Source organism: Pelodiscus sinensis, chromosome 1, assembly GCF_052426305.1.
Source record: "Pelodiscus sinensis isolate ZL-2025 chromosome 1, ASM5242630v1, whole genome shotgun sequence".
NCBI classification, from domain to species: Eukaryota; Metazoa; Chordata; order Testudines; family Trionychidae; genus Pelodiscus; species Pelodiscus sinensis.
The window spans coordinates 300004226-300024067 of NC_143052.1; the positions used below are offsets into that span (position 1 = coordinate 300004226).

Genomic DNA, 19842 nt, shown 5'->3' on the forward strand with positions numbered 1-19842 from the left:
CCCTATCTCAAAAATAGATATATTGACAGTAGAAAAGGTTTAGAATAGGGTAACAAAAATGATTAGGGGTATGGAACAGCTTCTTTATGGGGAGAGATTAAAATGATGAAAATTTTTCAGCTTTGAAAAAAGATGTCCAATGGATGATATAATAGAGGTCTATAAAATCTTGAATGGTGCAGAGAAAGTACAGAAAGGAATGTTATTTACTCTTGTACATAATGCAAGAACGAGGGGTCACTCAGTGAAATTAATAGTCGACAGGTTTAAAACAAACCGAAGGAAGTACTTCTTCACACAATGTACTGTCAACGTGTGGAACTCTTGCCAGGGGATGCTGTCAAGGCCAAAATTATAACAACGGGTCCATCAATGGCAATTAGCCAGGATGAGCAGGAATGTGACAAAATGATCCTACTGTCCCTAGATTCTGTTTGCCAGAAGCTGAAAGTGGACAACAGGACAAATCATTAGTGATTGCCAGTTCTGTTCATTCCCTCTGAAGGCCACTGTCAAAAGACAGTATACTGTGCCATTGTTAAGAGTCATTGTTAGGAGCAGTAGAGCCAATCTTATGTTTTAAGGTTACAGATTCAAGCACCAGAAATTAGAAAATGCCAAAATTAATTAAGACTGCCTCTGTAAACTTATTTTGCTCCCCACCCTCTTTGTGCCTATGCATTATGATTTGGTATTTAATTACCTATTTAATTATTTAAATAACCAAGACAGACAAAGGCTGGGAGGGGACTCAGCTGTAAAGTGACTTGTCCAAAATAAGGCACTGGAAGATCCCAGTCGCAGGATCCCCAGTCTAAGGCCTATGGGAGGGCATTATGACCCCAGTCTCATGATTCCCTATCTGAGGGTGTGTTGGCTTTTGTCGACAAAATGATGCTTGCATCTACACTACCACCGCGTTGTCGACAGTAAGTTTTGTCGACAGCGGTAACCACATTTTACGAGGAATAATGCCTTTTTTCGAAAGTACTCTTTTGAAAAAAGGCACTATTGCATGGAAATTGTACTTTTTCGAAAGAAAGCATCTAGACTCTCTTTCGAAAAAGCGGCTTGCTTTTTTGACCATACTGATTGTAGTCTAGATGCTCTTTTTCGACAGAGGCTTTGTCAACAGTATTTGTCGACAAAGTCTCTGTCGAAAAAGGCATGCAGTCTAGATGTAGCCTGAGGCTCTCCCCAGTAGACATACTGCTCTCCACTTTCAGCTTTGCTTCCTAATAACATTACTAGCGAGGTTCTCAGCAGCTCACTCACCATACAGGAAGAAGAAAGCTGGATTAAAATAATAGGTTTCTACCTGTGTGTCTCAGGCATGAGCAAATCAAGTGTGATGAGAGAGATCATTCCCCTGTAAGTGTTTACATAAACTGGCATTTAAGCTTAATTTTGCTTAATTTTTTACTGTTCTCTTTTGCGCAGTGTTAAAAACGGTATTGGTTATTCAGGTTTGTGTTTTACATTAGGTAGCAAAAGTTGAATTGCTATAACAAATTCATTCTAAAAAGCGTGGGTAAGCATTCTGTTGCTGATATTTGCTAAAACAGAGTGCTTTTGGGAGTGGGAAGCAATAAATCTTCTAGAAGAGTGTGAGCACCTGTTACAGCCTTCAAGCACTCCATTTATTATGGAAAACTAGTAATGCACATGTTAAGGAACCAAAAATGGATGTCTTTATGCAAAAAACTGAAAAATCATCTGAAACCAGTTGTTTTGTGAGTGACTAGAAAACTGTGAAAATCAGGATAAAATGCAAACATTTATTTTAACAAAAGAATAAAAGATATATAATTAAAGAATAGTAATTCAGGTAATACTTTTGTCGTGCTGTACTAAATCATTACTTGTATCATGTGATTTGGTCCCTATAATATTGTACATAAGCTAAGTTCATTTGTGTATAGTTGGGATATTGAAAACACAAGAAATGCCGAGTTTATCATGTTAACCAACTCATGCTATTTAAGGATATGGCAATATATTCTAATATCTCCACAGAATGGAGATATTAGAATATATTAATGCCCAGTGAGGAAACCACTGGATTTTACATTTCAATCTATTATGTATGGATAGTTAAGTATGCAATTGCTTATAGAGAAGTTACAATGGCCTTGGGTAAAACTGGGCCCACTTAGTGCATGTCTACACAGGAAGTCCATTATTTTGAAATAATTTTGAAAATAACGGGCTTCTTACTCTGACTTCTGTAACCCTCATTTCACGAAGAGTAAGGGAAGTCGAAGGACGGAGTATTCTTTCTTGGACTTCCTGCTGTGCAGACAGCACCAAAAGCTGAGATAAGCTACTTCCGTGGTTGATTTTGCTGGTCTTTATTAGACCTGCTAAATTGACACTCAGGGGTTCGATCACTGCAGCACGCTGATCCTCCAGTAAGTATAAATATGCCCTTGGGGTAATTCTGGACAACGTAGAGACTAGAGAAACCTAGGATGAGCAAAGCCATTTATCAGTGCACACCTACAGTCTGTCTTACTGTTCTTGCTATTTTTACACACTCTTCCTTTTTCTCTTCCTTTGATATTACAAAATAACACAATTGCTGTGTGTAACACACAGAATCTACTATGAAGGGCTGCTAGTTATTATTTTCCACTCCATACTGAACTAAGCAATGTTACTTATATAGTAATTGCCTTTGATGCTGCCACAGTTCAAGTTACTGTGTCTGATTTTCTTCTTTGTCGCAGCAGCCTAAATCTCTACTTAATGAATACTGATGAGTTAGACATGGGAAAGAACCTTTGGTCAAAAAGCTTGCATTAATCTGAATTCACAGTGTTTCTAGATAGGAATGAATCTGACAGTTTTTAGCTTGAAGATGGAAGATAGGGTGTTCTAATGTAACATTGACTTAGGTCTGATGGATGCATGGGGAGGATTAACATTATTATTTGGAGGTGTCTAGTTTCTTCTCAGTACATAGCTATAACTTCTGTTACTGAGATCAAAATTTCCAGGCCTTCATCATGGGAACAGTAGATTTAATTAAGAGTGTTTTTATATAACTGAAATGTTCCTGCTTCATTTTTATTGGAGAGTAAAATTCTCCCTCCCAGGTGAAAAATCAGATCACATAAAAATGACGGTTTTCTTTACCAACTTGCTTGTTGTATTGCATTTCAGCTTTCCCTAGCAGCAGTTTAAACACAATTAGGTTTAGAAAAATGATACTGTTTATGCAGTTTATTAAAAATCAGGATTACATTTTGGTATAATTTACAGTGATATAAATCCAAAATACTCCTCTGTCCACACACCAGTGTAACTGAGAACAAATGTGTACAATTATTTTGAAAAGTCCATTTTATTGCCTCAGTTCTACCCTTTTAAGCACCGCAGATCTGAAGCTCTCTATACTATCAAGGTACAAGAATATCTGTAGTGGATAATCTGTGTCTAGTTATAGAAAGGGTCATCAGAGCCACAAAGCTCTCAAACATACTCAATGTTTAACCCAGATTTAGATCCATATACTAATCTTTAATTTCTTATTTTCTTCTGCAGTGCACTTTGTTTTGGTACCCAGGCAATTAATTGTATCCCTAGTCATTTCTGCAGCAATACGTTAACTAGGCACAATTGGGAATGGTACAATCTGAAATTCAACCAGTGTCTGTTCTGAGATTTGTTAGCTGAGGAGGATCATCTTCACGGAAATTTGCTCAAGCTGTAGGGAGGGACACATTTTCTTGTTTGATATCATTACATGAGACATCATCCTGCACTTCATAAAAGCTGAATGCATACAAAAAATGAGGAAAAAAGAGTATTTAACACCTAGCCTCTTCCATAGAAGTTACCAAAAAAATTAGCCATGACCCAAAAGGTTTTCAGCAATGTGATGCAAAACCCTGTATTTGAGATTGAGGATCATTATTTCTCATACAAAGTCCTTTTTGGACCAGTAAAGCACCAGTTTCCAAAAACTGTAGTTAGACTCCATATTGATTACACATCTACAGAGGCTCTTACATATATGTTGTACATATGCAAGGGTTGTGTGCATATAGCTGTAAAGTACATTCAGTTTGAGTTCCTCTATGCTTGTTTGTATCCAAATGGTAACATACAGATTTATACATGATTTATACACTTTGATCCATTCTTTCAAGTCTAGTCAAACTTTCCCTTTATAGAGGTGTGCTGCTGGAGTTTCCTTATGTCAGAACCTCAAGCTCCCTTGAAACTTTTGTTACTTTTCTCTCCAATTTAACTACATCTTTCTGGGAATGTATCCTCCACAGGGGTGGATGAGAATGCTGCCACGGGCAGTGAAATTTCGCGGGGCCCCTCCTTTGACATGGCTCATGCGCAGTGGCGCCACAGCACATGAGTAGGGCCTCGGGAAGCATGAGGCCCAGGGCAGCCGCCCCACTCGCCCTGCCCTAAATCCGCTGCTGGTCCCCCAAACTGAATGTACTTGTACAGGTCTCCTGTGGCACCTTATAACCGATTTTGTGGAGCATAAGCTTTCGTGGGCAAAGACCCACTCCTCGTTGCTTTTGCAGATTTAGACTAACACGGCTACACCTCTGATACCTGTACAGGTCTGTTTTTATCAAGACAGTAGAAAGAGGCACCATTAGCTCCCAGCTCCATGACTTTTCACTGATTTATTGATTCCAAAGCCAGAAGGGATGACTATGATTAGTGGTCAAATTGGTGGTCAAATATTGGAATAAATTGCCAAGGGAGGTGGTGGAATCTCCCTCTCTGGAGATATTTAAGAACAGGTTAGATAGACATCTGTCAGGAATGGTGTAGATGGAGCTTGGTCCTGCCTTGAGGGCGGGGGGCTGGACTCGATGACCTCTCGAGGTCCCTTCCAGTCCTATTATTCTATGATTCTATGATTCTATGATTAAGTCTGACTTCCTGTAGTACACAGGCTGTGGCACTTCAACCAAAATAATTTTTATAGGATATCTTTTAGATAAAATTCAATCTTGATTTAAAAATTTGCTAAATGATGGGGAATCTACCAGGACCCTTGGTAAATGTTTCCAATGTTCTGTGGCCCACAATAGCCTGTCTCTTCTTTGCTCCAACTTTGCAGTCAATTGTGCAATTTGCTGCCCACTCTCACCACTAGTTCCTCTTGATATTATGGTTTCTCAGTTTCCTCCCTCCTATTGAGTATCTCTTTTTCACATTATTTTCCCCTCACATATATTAACGTGTTTTCCCAAGATTAATCTCATTTTATTTCCTTCCCATGTTTCTGTTCTCTCTGGATTCCTTTGTCTTGTTCCTTTGCTGTGGCAGATATTTTCAGCTTATCCCATAATAATAACATCTGTGAGTTTCATTAATATGCTACTTACTTCCTCTTCCAGGAACATTATAATCAAGATGTTAAAGAAGTCTATACCAATCCCTGCAATATCTCACTGGACACCTGCCTGGTACACTGTTCCAAACTTTAGAAAAACATGTTGTTGATCTAAGGGCAGAATTCATCGCCAATTAAGTTCAAAAGGGCACTGGAATATAAATAGTAACTATATTGTTCTGTCAGTGTTCTCGAGCGTAACAGATGTTCATTCACTCTAAAACCATCAAATACATGGAAGTTGCCAAAGATGATATATGCTCTTATTTCTCTAGTTCATACACTCCAGAGAGTTTGCTCATCTTGTGAGGCCTGAGTTAAGATTTAATCCACTTCAATCTAAGATTCGCAGAAAAAGGACATTTCTGAACATAACGTTGCAGCCCTGAAGACTGGAAAGGCACTTTTCATAGGGTATGTCTATACTACAAAGTTAATTCGAACTAACGGACGTTAGTTCGAATTAACTTTGATAGCCGCTACACTAGCGCTCCACTAGTTCGGACTTAATTCGAACTAGCGGAGCGCTTAGTTCAAACTAGGTAAACCTCATTCCACGAGGACTAAGCCTAGTTCGAACTTACTAGGCAGGGACACCATTCCTAACCCCTGGCTAATAGCACTCCATGTACCCAACCTCCATGAATTGATCTAACTTCTCTTTAAACTCTGTTCTAGTTCTAGCCTTCACAGCCTCCTACAGCAAGGAGTTCCACAGGTTGACTCTTTGCTTTGTGAAGAACAACTTTCTGTTACTAGTTTGAAGCCTGCTACCCATTCCTTTCCTTTGGTGTCCTCTAGTCCTTCTATTATGGGAACTAATGGAGAACTTTTCTTTATGCACCCTCTCCACACCACTCATACTTTTAGAGACCTCTATCATATCCCCCCTCCGTCTCCTCTTCTCTAAGCTGAAAAGTCCCAGTCTCTTTAGCCTCTCTTCATATGGGACCTGTTCCAAACCCCTGAGCATTTTAGTTGCCTTCCCCTCTCCCAGCCTCTCTCTTCCCCTCTCCCACCTCCTTTTCCCAGTCTCCCCCAGTTTTGTTCAATAAAGAGAGATTCTATTTTTGAACACGCGTGTCCTTTATTTTGTACATCAGGAAGGGGGGCTAGGGAGGGGTAAGTGGAAGGAGGTGAGGGAGGAATCGGGTACGAGCCCCCGATGGGGAGGACTGGGCTGGCTCTGCGGGCTGCTCGGGGTGGAAGTTCTCCTGCAGCCCCCCGATTGTCCCCTCCTCCCAGATGGCAGCCTGTGGCAAGTGCAGCCGGGCTGATGGCCGAGCGCTGTGATGTTCCGAGTGTGGGCACTCAGGGCACTCCAAGCCAGGACTACTTTGCAAGCGGGGCACCCCTGAGAACTGTCTGTCCGGGGTGGGGGTCGGATCCCTTTAAGCACAGCCCTCGGCTAGCCTGAGACAGCAGCTCCACGCTCTAAGTCCTACTCTGATGCCCTGCCGGCACTGCTTCCGGCCAGCCTTAACCTCGGTTCAGGGTCCACTCAATGTGGACATGCTAGTTCGAATTAGCAAAACGCTAATTCGAACTAGTTTTTAGGTCTAGATGCGCTAATTCGAATTAGTTCGAATTAGTGCTGTAGTGTAGACATACCCATAGGTATTTATTCTGCGCCCTTCAGCAATAGTTGAAGCTAGGCTCAAAGCTAAGCCTAGCAAGTCCCATTTGTATGACTTTTACTGGTGTTCTGAAGGCCAAAGATAAATGGGTCAGCACAGGATGGAGTGTTAGCATATTCAAACAATCTTTTTCTCCTTCTCCACTATAATAAAATATCTGATACAAACCTATGAGGCAGGTCCCACAGCCACCTAGGGCCCTGACAAAGGTGGGGAGGAGGCAGCTCTGAACCCCCAAAAGGGGCAGGGCCTTAGGCAGAAGGGGTAGGGCCAGTGGCAGTGCAGGCCCTCTCCCCCAAACTCCAGAGCCTGAAGGAGCTCCAGCACTCTGGAGGTGATTCAAAGGGGCCTGGGGCTCCAGCTACCACCACTGCAGTAGCAGCAGTGGTGGCTGGGAGTCTCAAGCCCCTTAGAATCACCAGTTCCCTGGGGCAACTGCCCTCTTTGTCCTTCCCTGTCAGCAGCTCTGAACCTAAGCAAATGCACTTCAACCTATGGCCCTTCTCTACACCCAGGCTCCAAATCAGAATGCAGTTTTGCTGGTGCAGCTTCGTGTTTGTAATTAAATTTGGGCACAAGTATTAGCAAGCATAATCACATCCATTTAGATATCTACCATCCTGTTTAGTCAAGGTAGTTATGTGAACTCATTACCATAGTATCTGAGCACCTCATCATTTTTAATGTATTTCTCCTTATAGCAGCCTGGGAGGTAGGGAAGTGCTGTTATATCCATTTAATAGATAGGGAACTAAGACAGTCTATGACCCTGTCCTCAAAGGGATTCAGCCTCCTAACTTCCATTGAACTCGATAGAAATGGGGGGGCTGAATACCTTTGAGGCTCTGCCCTAAGGGTATATCTGTCCAGCCCAAGGGCATCCCAGGTGGACAGACTTAGGATTGTAGGGCTCACACTACCATGTTAAAAATGTCTACGTAGACCCTGAAGGTCAGGCTGGAGCTTGGGCTCTGCGGCTTACCAAGGCAGGGAGGGCTTCCAAGTCCGTGTTCCAGGCAGAGTGAAACTTAAAAGTGCTGTATACACAGTTAGTTTTAGCTCATTAGCACAGAGACCCTGGAACCTGAATCTGTTGAGCCAGACATGGAGGGTTGCTGCCATGAGCTGCCTCTGGCAGAAGAACCCAAAATGACTTGTGCTAAGTCACACAGGACACTTGTGACAGAGTAGGGAACCAATTCCTCAGTGAAGGACCTAATCATCAAACCATCTTTCCTCTTATGGTGTGTCTATATGTAATTATGAATTGTAGCCCCGGGTGGGGACAAATTACTGTAACAAGCTTCGGGTCTGTATGATATTTATCTTGCCCAAACAGGGCCTCAGACTGAGGTACAGGTTGTCAACTGCTGAAAATCTTGTATTGGGAAATTGTAAGGGTGCGGCTACACTGCATCGTAACTCAAAATAAGATATGCAATTTGACCTATGCATATCTTATTTTTATGCTATTTCAAAATAGCTTATTTCATCACTTTGGTGCTGTCTATACAGCACCAAATTTTGAAATAAAGCACTATTCCAAAATGTCCCTTCCTCCTTGTAGAATGAGGTTTACAGGGACATAGGAATAGTGAGCCCGAAATAACAGGCTTGCTGTGAAGACACAGACACAGGATAGCTATTTCAGGATACTCCGGTATCCTAAAATAGTGTTGCAGTGTAGACGTAGCCTAAGAGTGTAGCAAAAGATGTGTCAACTATGGATGTTTCAGAAAACATATCCGTTATTACCATGAGATGGCCACTGTAATGTCTTGGGGAATTCTAAATTAACCACAGATTGCTATGGTAACTATTTGCTACAAATGTTAATGAGTAAAAGAGGAACTAATGAAGTAGCCTATGGAAAATGGGGCATACCTAAATTAGTGGGGTGTGGAAGAATGGATATGGAAAAAGGGGTTGAAACCCTTATGCATCTGGATGATCCTTAGTGGGCTTAAGTATCCTCAGGATAAAAGGTATTGTCCAGCTGTGCATGGACGGAAACACGTACGGAGAAGCTAGAATGACAACCACTGGTAGTGATGATGAGAAAAATGATGAGAAAGATAATGACTAACACGCCACGGTTTTGCAGCAGGCAAAGTGAGAGGTGATTGATGTCAATCAGAGAGCTAACCATTTGGCACCCCCCAGGCATACTTTAGGGAGGGCAGGGGGCTAAAGCTCCCTCCATTCCTATTGGAACATTACTGGCTGTTTCCCTTCATCAGGGCGTGGGGGAAAATGCACAATTTGCTGCATTCGTCTCTCTAGATGGGGAGTTCAGGAGATTGTCAAACTTGGACCTGCTTCAGCTGGGAAACATGCACCCCTCCCCTAGCTGTGCCTGCTGGAGCTGCAGCAGCCATGGAGAGGTGCTTCTCATCTGGTCCCAAGCTGCGATGAAAGAGGACTCGGGTAGTCCTCTCTCTCTGTGGAAGCCTGCATACTGAAACCCTCATCCCCAGCCCCACCCCAGAGCAATGATTCAAATGAAACATGTACATTTACATTTTATTTTCCAAAAAACCAAAAATTAATTAAGTTAAGGACCCAAGCAACACCGGGTAAATCTTCTAGTACCTTTATAAAAGCAATCCCCATGGCTTAAGTTCTTTGTTTTACAGCAAAATCCTTTTGCTCTTATAAAAGAATCTTAATACCAAATTTTGCCAGAAATTATTGTATTAATAATGTTAATTTAAAGACTTGAAAACACCAACTCTAATTTAATCTGCCTTTGTTTGGCACTGAATAATGATATTTCTAATTATTACATTTACATTTGATTGTGAAAAACCTGTATTTCCTAGACTTATACAATTAATGTTGGGTCTTGGGATCTGCATCCTGCCTGTAGCAAACTAATAACCTGGAGGAAGAAAATTCTTTAAAAGTAATGGAGTGTTTCACATGTAGCTGCATCAACAAAGGCTGTAGTATATCAACTGTTCCCTAACTTTAAACACATGCTTGCCAAATAATAAAGGACGTGAGCCTCAAAAGAGACAGCTATCTATTTAGAGATGTTGATGCTAGGTTAAGAGATTAGACAGGTACTAGACCTCTGAAGAATCAGGTGTACCATTTGTAAGGGGAACTGTAACACCACTATCCTGCTGTGATCCCCTCCATCAGTTAACGACAAGTGCAGCTCTGCTAATTAAAACCAGTGATGACACTTCCATGTTCTTCTCATGGCCCTTCAAATGAGTTGGATCTTGCTCATGGGCAAAGCTCCCATTGACTTTAGGTGGAGAAGGGCCCAACTGGGCCCAACTGTTCCCCTTGAACCATATTCTGTAATGATGCTATAAAGTAATAACCAGTCATAAAACTAACCACTTGGCACCCCCTGGAATCCTTTAGGGAGGGCCAGGGATTAACACCCCCCTCATTCATATGAGAACATTGTGTAGTATACTTTGGAGGCTGCAATCATAACAAACCGATCTTTGCATTCCATGTGGTTTTACTGCCAATTTTAATGGGACTAAACCCACGCTGGGTGTGCTGGAGACCTCACATAACTCTGCTTTGCTATAATAATAATTGCTTTATGACAGTGACCGAATACAGGACTCTGTTTTAATCAAGGGAGCTACTGTTTTAAATTTGGACATAATGGACAGTTACTGGGAGTATCATATGAATTATTTAAGTGTGTAGAGGCTGTTCTTTGTGTAAGAATCAAGCCTGCAAACCCTAATTCTCCTGGAACTAATGATGCCATTTCAGCATAGCCCAAACTATGGGGGGATATTGGCCATGGAGAGGCATCCAGTCTCGATATATGTGATGCTGAACTCCCTAGAGCAGAAGGAGGGCATTACCTCTACTACATCTCTTAATGGGGTACAGCTTATTCTCCTGCCATGCATACTGGGTCCATTCTGTAATGTCCTCCCCGCCTTCCCAGCACTTCCTATCCTTAGTGGGGCTCTGTGCATGCATGGTGGTGTAGGGAGAGAGCAGGCACTGTGACTCCTTCAGAGAAGGGACTATGACACCGCTTGGACCTTACACAGGCCACTGCCAAGAAGGATTCATCTTGCTCCTCCACCCCATTGTGCATCTATTTAAGGAGAAGGCAGAATCTAGCCCCTCAGTAATTCTTACCAATGTAAGTAGCTCCACTTGTTTTAATATAATTTAAATACTGAATCAACACCACAATTAAAAACAGAACGAAACAAACAACCCCCTCAACAAATTTAAAATTGGCCAAGAAGCCAGTTTGTCTATTAGATGAGTATGGCGATTTTCTCCACTGAGGTAAGAACCCATGCCTATAAGGGATCTTAATGCAGGTAATCAGCTGCCAGCAACAGTAATGGGAATTATGTTTTCTCTCAAGGAGAGAAAAGGCTGCTCAGATTGTGTTTGGCACGATTAACAATAAGCTAGAGTAGCAATGAAGCACGGAAAAGAGGTGTGCTGTATTTGTGATTCACAGGCAGAAACTACCCCTAAGAAGTAGGCAGCCCTGACAATTGCAAGCAAGTAAATTCTAAAAATATTTTTATAACATACAGTACAGCTTGAGTTCACAACTGTGTATATTTATTCTAGTCACTTTTGCTAAATAAAATTAAGCAAATATGTCAAAGTATATGTGAAAGTTGACTTTTAAAGGCTTCATACAGAAAGGTTCAATGGCCTGGTATACACAGACAAAATTAATGTTTGTTAACAAAATAAGTATTTTACTTTTGTTTTAATAATATAATTTAAATACTGAATCAACACCACAGTTAAAACCAGAACAAAACAAACAACTCCCCTCTACAAATTTAAAATTGACCAAGAAGCCAGTTTGTCTATTAGATGAGTATGGCGGCATTTTTGTGAAAGCGATTTTGTCCAGAAGGTGCTAGCAAGTAAAGTCAATGACACACTAACAAAGGGAAATCCAGATAAGAGGGATACAACTCCAGAGACGAATTAGAACAATTACCTAGAACCATATTCAAATTTGGCAGGAAGACTGCGTATGCATGGCTGTGTATATATATGACAGAAAGGCAGCGTTACTATTACATACATGAAGCTACAACCAGATGCCATTTCCATGCTCCAAGATTAAAAGTATTGTTAATAAAAGGGAGATGGAAACTAAAATGAGAAAGAAAAATCAAAGAGAACTTCAAAAGTCACCTCTTTCATGATTAATAGTCCTCAATAGCAAATGTTGCATGCACTACTTCCCACAAAAGCTAGACAAAGATGTTCCATTCCCAATATATATCCTTCATTTCTTTTCATGAAGAAAGGTTTGAGAAAGCAGATCGCTGGGAAGAAATACTACAAACTTCTAAATTAGTGAAAGAACTTCCGGCGTCACTAGTGTATTCTGGGTAGGAGGCACTGGAAGAGATTATGTTTTTCAGCCTCTGAAGTGCAATGATTAATAGCAAAAGAAGAAATGCTAAGAGACTGAGAAATATAGATACATAGACATAGACATTTGATAAGCGGCCCGATGAGGAATCCACTGAAGTTGACAGGGATGTGGGATATAGCTCCAGAAAAGTCCCATTTTCCATGTTTCCTACTAATCCAGATGAAGGATCAAGTTTTGACATTTTGTGTGTATGTTTTAAGGGAATAAATCTTGTAGTCAAAGGCAGTTTCAGAAGTGTAAAAAATGCTGTAACCTAGATGCTCTCATTTTTCCATCACAACATAGGTATAACTAGTCATCCTGTGATCAGAATTATTCTTCACTTCTCAAATCCACAGGTAATATAAAATGCTGTATCCTTCAGTCCTGAAAGAAAAGAAAAATAGAATTAATTTACTAGTAGACCATGTAGTTTAATTGCTCACCTGAGGCAATGTACTTGAAAAACAGGAAATTATTTTCCCATAAAGGTGACTTCAAGGACTTAGAAAAGAAGAAGAAGAAGAAATTAGTGTCTTTTGCTTTATGGGGATAGGAAGAAAATTCTGCACATAAATTTCCCACAGCTTTTACTAGAGATTAGCCTGATCCAAACAGCTCTGAATTTGCTGTGGGAGGAGGTCTTTGATTGCAAACCTAGATTCAGACTCAATTTTCTCTGTTGACTATATGCACATGAAGTCAAATGAACCACAGAATCCAAGCACCCTCAATTTTTTTCAGTGGAAGATGTTTCACAATGAAGACCCCGGCCATCTTTATTGATGCCATCTACAGTCATGTTTGCCAGTTTACCTCTGTGTGAGCCCTCACCATGAACTAAACTGGTAATATCCCAAATCTGTCAGAGGATGGCACTGGCCAAGTAAATGCTGTTTCATAATTTAGGGTGAAAATTTGTGCTTCCATATGAATTCCTTGCTATCAGGAAATCTTTACAAAATGCAGGTTTTGACCGTCTACTTGGCTTCCACTCTGGGGAAAAAAAATCAACCAATATAGAAGGGGTGGGGAACGTTAGCTCGTGGGGCATCTGGCTTGCCTGGATCTGGCCCCCGAAGCTCAGTATTGGGGAGCCTGCTTCAGCCCCTCTCCCCTGCTGCCCACCGTGGACTGAAGCACAGAAAAATCTATAGGTCACCCATAGGATCTGGTGTGGGAGAGGAATGTGGAGAATGAATTTCGCCCTCTCAGTTGGGGGGTCACATCAGTGAGGGTTGGGTTGGGGTTTTTTTGGCTTCTCACTTGTGTGCGGCCCCCAACTGATTTTTCTGTGGGTCATCAGCCCCTAACCCAAAAAAGGTTCCTCACTCCTGCAACATAGTCTAAAACTGGGCTTAGAGGGGGACTTTTTCTTGTGAGCAAAATTTAAGCAAGACATGAAAACAATCCTAGTGTGTTCTTACTCCTGTTTCAAAGTGAGGTCAATCAAGGCACAACACAAAACTTTTAGTAGGTGGCAGGTTGAAAGACATATAATATAAGGCAGACTAGTGTAGGATATATTTATATTCCAGCCTACCAGGAACTAAGACTTAGGTGTGTCTATGCAAACATTCAGGCTTTGTCTACACTGCAGGATTTTTGCACAGACGCTTTTTGTGGAAGCGATCTTCTGCAAAAACTTCTTGTGCAAAAGTGTGTCCACATCGTAAAAGCGATGTGCTTTCGTGCAAGAGAGTGTCCACACTACATGGACACTCTTGCGCAAGAAAGTTCCCTCCTCCCAGGTTTCCCCCTCCCCACTCCCACCCTTTCTCCTCCCCTCTCCCGCCACCTTTCCCCAGTTTCACCAGAGTTTCATCTCCCCCCCACCCCCGCCAGCTTTGTTAAATAAAGAGAGTTTGTGTTCATGAAAATACGTGTATTTTATTTGACATCAGGAAGCGGGGTTGGGGGGAGGGGTAAGTGGAAGGATGCGAGGAAGGAATGAGGCACAAGCCTCCAGTGGGGCAGACCAGGGAGGCTCTGAGTGCTCCTCAGGGTGGAAGCTCTCCCGCAGGGCCTCCTGGATACTGACAGCCCCCCGATGGACCTCCCAGATGGCAGCCTGCAGAAAGTGTATCCAGGCTCACAAGAAGCACCAGAGTGCCCAGGGGCAGCTCTGGCTCCATGTTGCAGAGTGATATGGTGTCCCAAGTGAGGGCAACCAGAGCACTCTGAGACACAAATGCTTTGCTGTCCCTTAGCGAGGCAGGCAAGCAAGCAGGGACACCTGGGAACTGGCGCTGTGTGTGTGTGTGTGTGTGTGTGTGTCCCTTTAAGCACAAGCCTCAGATAGCTTCAGGCAACAGCCACACAAAGACACTCCTGACCTGATGCCCTACTCCTGGCCTGGTTCTGTCCAGCCTTAAATCCGAATCAGTGTCCACTCAGTGTGGATGCGGTATTTCGAATTAGCAAAACACTAATTTGAACTGCATTTTGTGTATAGCCGCATTAATTTGAATTAGCTTAATTCAAATTAACTATTTCAAATTAAGATAACTCGAATTAACACTGTAGTGTAGACATACCCTAAGATTGTGGGGGAAAGGTAGTGGCCTTCTCTTCCCCTACAAAGAGAACATCTGCACAGAACACAAGTTCCACACATCAAGCTGATGGAAGACAGGGTTCTCACCTATGAGGAACTTGCTTTGGACTTCATTTCATTTCAGCTTATGTATTTTTAGCCTTCATTCCCAGGCTTTGAGGAACACATTTTTATTTGGTAGAGAAGGATTTTTCCCTTGCTAAGATTTTCCTTAAACCTGTATTTATTAGGTTTATATCTGCACCTTTCTAATGCATCTGTGAGAAGTCTAAACTATCCATCTGGGAAAGTAAATGTTGCTGATTTTACAGGTGCTTTAAAACTTTGATATATCCAACCCTGCACAGGTGCATAAGAAAGGAGCATGAGCACAAGTGGCCCTTTCATTTTTGCACCTCTGAGAAAAGGCAGGCAGAACTGTAGTCTGTGTGGTCAGGGTTGAAAACTGTGAACTATTAATGTCACTGGCAGCTCTACAATACTCACAGAAACTAGGGAGGAACTTGGACCAATGAGCCCAAGTTGCATGGTGTTAAAAGGTAAGACAGCAGTCATTTCCCCCTGACCTTCTGGAGGAACTGTACCCTATCTAGCTCTAAGCCTCTTTGCATATGTTCAATTCAGAATCAAGACATGAGTGAAAAAGGAAGTTTTGATGCAAGAAACTCTTTAGCCTTCATCTAACATCACCTTAAAGGACAAAGAGATTAACCAATAGTAAAATAAAACACAAAAACAAAACAGGTGTTCTTACTCCCCCAAAGTAAATTGAACTATCTGTTCCTGAAATAAGTATTTTTTTTATTACAGATGACATTGGCCATTTTGAAAGGCATTGCATTTCTAATGCAACCAATTATAGCTAAATATTGATATAATTATTAGGGCCTAATTCTGCCATTTTTACTTCCATTTAGTAGCATCTGACTTCATAGATAACCTGTGTGACTTTGTAACCCACACACCTAGGCTATGTCTACACTGGCGCGATCTTGTACCAGAGATATGCAAATGAGGCTAAGCGTGGAATATAGCCGAGCCTCATTTGCATATCTAGTGAGCTGCCATTTTTGCAGAAGAGGCTCTTGTGCCAGAAGGAGCTGTCTACATTGCCCCTTCTTGCGCAAGAAAATCCCTCTTGTGCAATGCCGCTCCACTGATTAGTTTAAGTAATAACGGCATTGCGTAAGAGGGTTTTTCTTGCGCAAGAAGGGGCAGTGTAGATGCTCCTTCTGGTGCAAGAGCCTCTTCCGCAAAAATGGCAGCTCATTAGATATGCAAATGAGGCTCGGTGATATTCCACGCTTAGCCTCATTTGCATATCTCTGGTGCAAGATCGCACCAGTGTAGACATAGCCCTAGTGTGGTTCACTGTCCCGTGTAGTGGCACTTAGACCACTTACAGCGAGAAATAAGAACAAGGGAGCACTACAGCCTAAGCTGAGAGCCAGCTGACTTAATAGTGCAAGCTATTGAGGCGCCTACACTAAATTCTAGAGCTCCCAGGTTCAAATCTTCCTGGTGGTGGTTACACCTTCACTAACGCTACCTGCGGTGTAGGTTCTATGCAGTGTGAATATCAGATTCAGGTCCTTAAGCTGCTAATGTTGTCACTTTGTGGTCTTTTTTTCAATGTTACGCCAATGCTAAAGTATCTCACTATTTTTCCATTAAAGTGTTCCAACACTCTTGCACTCTACCTTCTAATTTTACCTTTAAAACTTACATTTCCTGTCAATTCTCCAAACTTAATTAAGTATCTGTTTTTTCACGAGGCTGACACTTTTCACTGCCCATGAGAAAAAGCAAGAAATTGTACTAATTATCTTCAAGAAAGTTGAGATAAGTTTCTACTAATGCTGTTTCTTCTCTGGCAGACCAATAAAAGCCAAAGGAGACACCTTTTGAGAAGACTAAAAATCTGACTTGCAGTCTCTATCTTAATTAGCATAAAGTTATCCATCCTGCTTTGCACTGTAAATTAAATTTAGGAGAAAATACTCTGAGCCATAAATATCCTAAGAATCCCAGAACAATTACTAAATTAAGCAGTAGATAATCTTTTAATAATACAATTCTGTTTTTGTAAATCTTGTTTTCCATACCAACACGCCATTGTGAGTGGGTGCATTCTAAGTGTCTACATAGATAAATAATAATTACACTGTAGCATGAAATCTTCCTTTGTTTTATTGCAGACACTTTTGCCAGTCTTAATTAGGTCTCCAAATGGCCTAAATTATGCCCACAAAATAATCAGATGTGCAAAATTGAATCTGCAAATTTGAGACACAAAAAAGGCCAGGTTTTGAAAATCTGACCCTGCTGGTACATACCTTCCAACTGATTCATAAAATATGTTGAAACAAGCAATTGATTTAACCCCAGTATTATTTACCCCAAGTAATAATATTTAATGTACCTATGAAATCAGTTACATTAGACTGAACAGGGAGAAATTCTTCTTTACTTTATTGGCACAATGTGAAGTAATGGAATAAAATGTACTGATTTCTTAGTCTGCAGTTACTTAAATGTTTTATGACTACATTATGTTTAAAAAGATAAGCATCACAGCGTACAGCAGATCAGCTGTTCATTAAATTTCTCTATAATAATCTAAGCTTGCGAACAGGACAGCAGGTATGGATGGTGATAGGTCTGCTGTTGTTACCTGTACGGCATGTGCCATGTTTGTCTTCCTCCCAGAAGAGAGAACGGATTTCATCTGCACTATGTGCAAGCTGGTCGCCATTTTGAAAGAAAAAATTAGAGGACTGGAGGCCCAAGTGTCGACCCTATGCTCGATCATAGAGGATGAAGACTGATTGGGCTGTTCCCTGTAGCCTCCCTCTAGCCTCTCTATGCAGGTTGGAGGGCCCATCACTACAGCTGTGTCCTCTGATGGGTTTGGCAGGACTGTGAGGCCTCCAGCAGGGGACCTTAAAGGGCTTGATACACCCCATCACTCAACTCTTAAATCAGTGTTTCTCGAAGTGGTCCACGGACCCAGTCTGAGAAAGCTGCTACAGGGCCCCTCTGGTTTGTTTACTTACTAGCTCCGCAGTCACGGAGTTTTGCGGCTCCAATTGGCTGTAGTTCCCTGTTTGCAGCTAAGGGGAGCCGCGGGAAGCAGTGGCCTGGGCCATGCTGCTTCCCACAGCTCCTTGGCTGCCAACAGCGAACTTCAGCCAATGGGAGCTGCAAAGCTCTGTGACTGCGGAGCTGGTAAGTAAACAAACCAGAGTGGCCCAGTAGCAGCTCTCTCAGACTGGGTCCGTGGACCACTTCGAGAAATACTGCCTTACATCAGTGCTAGCCTATTCCAGCAGGGGGAACCCTGACTGGGGAGATCAGGATGCTTTACAGCTTCTTCGTGATGCAAAAGCAGCCCAAGGGAACATAGCTGGCTCATGATAGGGCAACTGAAAGTGCTGAGCCTAAGAAGGGAAGTAGCCCAGGGAAACACAGTAGGTGGTAGTTAAAGGGAAGCAGCTGGTGGCTGCTACTTATATGGCCCCTGCTAGGTTGGGAACTGGAGTAGAGGGCAGGCTTGGGTCCCTCCCGTCACAGGCAGAGTGGCCTGAGCACTGAAAAAGGAGCTTAATCAAGCCCAGAGAATGGAGTTGACGATTCTGAAGAGAGTCATCATGGGCCACCGCAAGCAGAGCAAAGCTAAGGGTGTGGTGTGCTGGTACAGACAAACCCAGACAGCTGGAGCTATTTGATTAAACTGGCTACCCTACTGGTCTCAAGCTCGGGAAGTAACAAAAAGTACTTCCAGGCCCAGTGAACAATGAGCACAGTACAGCATTGAGGCCTTTGGTACAAGTATGCAAGTGATACCTGGAGGAAAAAATCTTGCCTAAATACAACGGTGAAAGTAACTTACAATTTCTTACAGGTACTGTCCTATTGCAACCTAGGTCTTTGCCAGCTCTTTAAATAGCTCCGTGCTGGCTTTTGCTGCAGCTCAGCCAGCTTCTTGCCAGAGCTGTACACCGGGGCGCAACCAGATTATTTTCACCTCTACCTAAACATCAGAGGCCAAATTCCTTCCTGGAATCATAGATATATAGTACTGACAGGGACCTCGACAGGCCAACTATTCCAGTATGCAGCTCTGAGGCAGGACTAAGTACTATCTAGACCATCCCTGACAGGTTTTTGTCTAACCTGTTCTTAAAAACCTCCAATTATGGAGATTCCACAATTTCTCTAGGTAAGTTTTCCCTGTGCTTAACCACCCGGACAGAAAGTTTTCCTAATGTTTAGCCTAAAATGTCATTGCTGCAATTTAAGCCCATTGCTTCCTGTCTTTTTCTCAGTGGTTCAGGAGAACAGTTTATCATGACTCTCTTTATAAGAACCTTTTACGTGCTTGAAGACTCTTATGTCCCCTCTCTGTCTTCTCTTCTACAGACCACACAAAAGCATTGTAAAAAAAATCTTCCCTCATAAGCAAGGCCCTCCCCAGATATTCATGCACAGGGCCCAGGCAAGCTCTCCTACCACAGGCCCTACCCCACCCCTTTCACAAGCCCTGCCCCTGAGCAACAGGGTCTGAGCCTGCCCCACTGAACCACCTTTGTGGTCCACTGCACCCCACTTCTCTGCAGAGGCAGGAAGCAAAGCACCCTGAGGCCAAGACATTCTGCTTCCCCCTGCTGTTGAGAAGCCAAGTGCAGTGAGCCAGAAGAGGATGGTGGAGGGACGCTCCAGCTCCTGCTACTCTGGTTAGTGCAATGGGGAGGGGGGCGACATCTCCTGCTGCTGTGCCAGTCCCCCGGCCCCAGATAATCCCATGGGTCCCACCCATAGTATGATTTGGGTGGCTGCCATAGGGCCCCCAAAAACAGTGGGGCATGGGGTTGCTGCCCAG

At 42.5% G+C, this 19842-nt stretch overlaps 1 protein-coding gene across 4 annotated transcripts in view; it reads right to left on the reverse strand.

Moving 5' to 3' along the window:
* Positions 1–9522: 9522 nt before the first annotated feature.
* SERTM1 (serine rich and transmembrane domain containing 1) overlaps positions 9523–19842 on the reverse strand; it is a 33899-nt gene continuing 23579 nt past the window's right edge. For all 4 annotated transcript variants that reach the window (XM_075919160.2, XM_075919161.2, XM_075919163.2 and 1 more), the window contains one exon: positions 9523–12790. In XM_075919160.2, coding sequence (XP_075775275.1) covers positions 12282–12605 — 324 coding nt within the window. In that variant the 5' untranslated portion in view covers positions 12606–12790 and the 3' untranslated portion in view covers positions 9523–12281. The remainder of the gene's footprint in view (positions 12791–19842) is intronic.